General features: G+C 30.5%; 1 protein-coding gene across 3 annotated transcripts; it reads left to right on the top strand.

The window, feature by feature from the left end:
• The first annotated feature begins 360 nt into the window (after positions 1–360).
• On the top strand, positions 361–3,463 carry LOC145074704 (uncharacterized). Of its 3 annotated transcripts, none has more exons than XM_079021033.1 (8): positions 361–642; positions 1,123–1,211; positions 1,835–1,898; positions 2,048–2,125; positions 2,540–2,616; positions 2,754–2,820; positions 2,950–3,057; positions 3,272–3,463. In XM_079021033.1, the coding sequence occupies exons 1-8, from the start codon at positions 571–573 to the stop codon at positions 3,299–3,301; spliced, it is 585 nt and encodes a 194-aa protein (XP_078877159.1). In that variant the 5' UTR covers positions 361–570; the 3' UTR covers positions 3,302–3,463. The 3 variants fall into 3 exon arrangements, with proteins under 3 accessions (XP_078877159.1, XP_078877161.1, XP_078877160.1); XM_079021035.1 differs by having other exon boundaries at positions 730–1,211; XM_079021034.1 differs by having other exon boundaries at positions 711–1,211.
• Positions 3,464–4,377: the final 914 nt, after the last annotated feature.

Genomic DNA, 4,377 nt, shown 5'->3' with positions numbered 1-4,377 from the left:
AATTAAAACCGTAGTTTTTTTTTTGACAAAACCGTAGATTATATCGCAAAACCATAAATTTAAATAAAAAAAACGTATTTTTTCCTAAAATCATAGACTACGGTTTGAGAAACCGTATTTTATACGGTGCAAATCGTAGGTTATAGCAAAACCTACGATTTTATATCTTGAAAATGAAAAGAAAATTTTATACAAAACACGAAACAATAAACAAATATAAATAACTACTATTTTGTTATCTTGAAAATAAAAAAAAAAAAACAAAAAAATTTATACAAAGCAGGAAATAGACAAATATAAATCACTACTTTGAGCTAATTTGGGACAATACCTAATTTTTAAAAATTGTTAATTTCCTCTCCTTTGGTAGTTTAGTAATAGCCCCATTTTAACACTGGAGTAACCATCATCGGTGCAATGACATTGCATGTGACAAATTTTTGGGTGTGATAGTTCTAAGGGACTCAGGGCATAGTGAAGGAAGGTTTGGACTTCAGGTAAACCGAGGAGGGAGCATATCGCCATTAAATTCGTTACTCTTGCTCGGCTACTGAGAGGATAACAGCGAAGATGATCGGAGTAGGGAAGATTAAGCAGTACACGAATGTTCTGGATAAACCCCTTAGTAAAGGCAGACAAGAGGTAAGATTTGATCGATCCACCCAATTTCTTTCTGTTAACTAAGATCCCAAAATTCAATATTCCGACAGCGATCCCTATGCAATTCAGCGCGTTTAGGATTCTCAGAGAAATTCCAAAAGGGGAAATTGGGAACTGATCAGAAAAATAACTTTTACTTTCTGTTGCCCAAACGGTAGAACTTCTGGACAAATCTGGGCGTACCTTTTTCTGATTATTTGTCTTAGTTAAAAGGAAAGATATACATCGGAACTTTGAATCGCGTTTTTTAATGCAAAATTGATAAAGTATTTGTGAGATAAATTAAATACCGGTGTTACTGTATTTGAGTTGCTTGTTACAAAGTTTGAACATGGATATTTCATCTTTATCGCAAAGGCTTACAAATTCTTCCAGTTTTGAAGTTGGAATGCAACAGATTTGACCTAGAAAGTCAAAGTATATATGTTGAGGGGCTGTACAGTTCTGTATTACAATATGCAGGTCAGTTTAAGTGGATTTGCTTACTTATTCTCAGAGCTTGTTCAGTACAACCAAACTCAGGTTGACAACATTGGGGAACTAGAAAGGAGGTAACCACATGCTGTTTTTAGTTAAACCTATTAAAATAGTAAATAATTTCAGCTGGTAGAATTAGATTTTTGACATGCAGCATAAACAAAAAAGATTTAGTATTTGTGGTATTTTGAAATCCCTCTCTTTGAGAAAACAAGAGCTACATTTTGACTTTGATCCTAGGATGTAGTACACTTAACATCTAATTTAACATGGATTTTGTAATTACTTATATATATATATATATATATATATATATATATATATATATATATATATATATATTAATCTTTTAGTTGTTTTCGATAACCCCATCACTTGTTTCCTTATCGAGTTGATCTGTTGATGCTCATATTTCCCGATTCATGTTTGCTCAGTTGTTCACTTCAGCTTCTTCCAAAATACTTGATTTGCAAGTACAAATATATGATAAATAAGCAAGCATTTAAGGGATGTATGTATAAACCAGAATGTAGTTACATTGATCATAGAATCTTGTTAGTCATTTGTTATGACTTGTTCAACTACAAAGTACAAAGAAAAGAAATGTTTATATACTACATGTGAGCTAATAATAATTAATTAATAAGTTTGAGTTATGAATGTTTTGTAACATAATTCTCATCTGATGTTGGATCAGATTGGAGGATGCTGGTTATGCTGTTGGAGTACGAGTTCTGGAATTACTTTGCCATAGGGAAAAGGTAAAAAATTCATCTTCTTGGCAGTTGATGAATTAATTATTCTATAATCAATAAAATTATTTTATGTGTGTATTTCCAGGTTTTTTTATAGTTAATAATAGATGGCAGCAACACGATTTATTTTGAATTCTTGTTTTAATGTCTCTCAGGGTAACAGAAGAGAGACACGTTTGTTGGGAATTTTATCTTTCGTGCATAGCACAGTATGGAAGGTGCTATTTGGAAAGGTAATAATATACTAGATGTTCCTGAAGGTTTTTTTTTTTTTTTTTTTTTTTTTTTAAATTTTGTTTGGTACTTTCCAAATATGCCCCTATGGTATACAAAAGTTGTTTCCTAATTCTACATTTGTTACATGAGACAAGACTGGAGGATTGGACTAGACTGGACAGGTGAAGGTTTGTAGGCTTAATTAATGCCTTCTGCTTAGTCAAGAGATCAATATTGAGTCTTACTCCAAATATGCCCCTATGGTATACAAAAGTTGTTTCCTAATTCTACATTTGTTACATGAGACAAGACTGGAGGATTGGACTAGACTAGACAAGAGTGTCCCAAACACACACAAACAGAGTGAAGATTTTGTGTTTTCAAGTTTGAGTTTCGACTGTCTTACTCCAAACCAACAACACAATAAATAGGTAGCGGACTCTCTTGAGAAAGGTACTGAACATGAAGATGAATATATGATTAGTGAAAAGGAGCTCCTAGTCAATAGGTACGCCACCTACAAATACAGTTATATGCACACTTATTTTTTGCTATATATATATATATATATATATATATATATATATATATATATATTTCTGTCTATTCTAGTTATTTATACCTCTGTGTGTTTTTGAGTTATAGATTTATTTCGGTACCCAAAGACATGGGGTCTTTTAACTGTGGTGCTTTCGTTGCTGGGATAGTCAGGGTATGTATGTATGTATGTATTTATGTGTGTGTGTATGTATGTATGTGTTAGAATTGGCTATAAATGCAATATTTCCATGTTTGGAATTGGAAACTTGACGGGTGGTGTTGTTGTTGTTTCACTTTGAAGGGCGTTTTAGACAATGCAGGTTTCCCGGCTGTTGTGACTGCTCATTTTGTTCCGGTGGATGGTCAACAACGCCCCCGGACAACCATTTTGATAAAATTTGCCGAGGAGGTAACATCATGAATACATTTATTCTCTTTTTACTTCAATTTCTGTTCCATGTGTTTCTTTCTCAAATATTTTTACCCATTGTAGTCGGTAAACATATTTTTTATTGACATGCAACCATAATAATAATAATAATAATAATAATAATAATAATAGCAATGTAGGCAACACTTTTGGTTGCGACATCTTGGATGCTAAAAAGTGTTTTTCGGTGCAGGTATTACGAAGGGAAGCAAGGTTAGGATGATTATTGTTGGTATAAGTAACTTGTCTGCCTTTGTATTTTGGTCATGGACTGATTGCAATTTTCTATGTCCTTTGAAGAATCAAATTAATTTTAATTTTGTAGTAACCACCCAACTCACAACTATTTTTCTTGTGTATTTTTCACACATACATTTTTCCTCAATCTTCTCTTTTGTTAAATGTATTTTCTTTAACAAAATGGAAAATACTTTTATTTTATTTTGTCTTATCAAGGACATTTTTCATCCATTATACCAAGATTATGGGATGTGGTCATTTTTTTTTCTTTTTGAAAACATGTAATCTTTTAAAAAAATATACAATGCACACACAATGGTGTGTTTGATAAAAATAGCTGGTAGCGTTTAACGCTACGTAAGATAGCTTTTAGATTTGTGGTGTTTTATTTAAACTAAACACTTAAAGCTTGTAGTGCAAAACAAAGTTTTTTGTTTAAAACTGAGTATGTTGTCAAACGTTAGAAGTTAGAAGCTTTCAAACGTTTTATGCCAAACATGCTCAATATCATTTACCATTAAAATATGTCTGATACTACATGTTTGTTAAAAACAAAAGTATGTTGTTTTTAGTAAAGTAAAAGTATATTGTTTTGGTCTAAAAGTATGTTGCGTTGCTGTTTTAGGTTTAAAAATACAAGTACATATCTACTCTATGTTAAAAGAATTATAATCCAATATTTTTTAGGAAAATGATTTACAGGGGTAATCATTTTCTTTTTTATTTTGTTCACATTTAAACTTTTTTTTTTCATATACATTTCTATCATTTAACTTGTTAAATATGTGAATATATTTAACAAGTTAAATGGTCAAATGTGTAAAAAAAAAAAAAACAAAAATTGTCTAAATGTGAATAAAACGAAAAGTCAATTACCTTGATAAGTCATTTTTCTCACTTTTAAATTATCGATAATGATTTGTTATTTATCCCATTTATTGTCTTTTAATTTTGACAAATCAATTTTCTATTAATTTATTTTTAGCAAAAATTTATTATCATATATATTCATTAAATGTTGATCAATTTTAAACTCTATTTTTTATTTAATAAATATGT

This window comes from Lactuca serriola, chromosome 9 (assembly GCF_051521515.1).
Source record: "Lactuca serriola cultivar US96UC23 chromosome 9, Lser_US96UC23_V15, whole genome shotgun sequence".
NCBI classification, from domain to species: Eukaryota; Viridiplantae; Streptophyta; class Magnoliopsida; order Asterales; family Asteraceae; genus Lactuca; species Lactuca serriola.
Note: the sequence above shows the minus strand (reverse complement) of the source record. Positions and strands in the feature narration are given on the sequence as shown.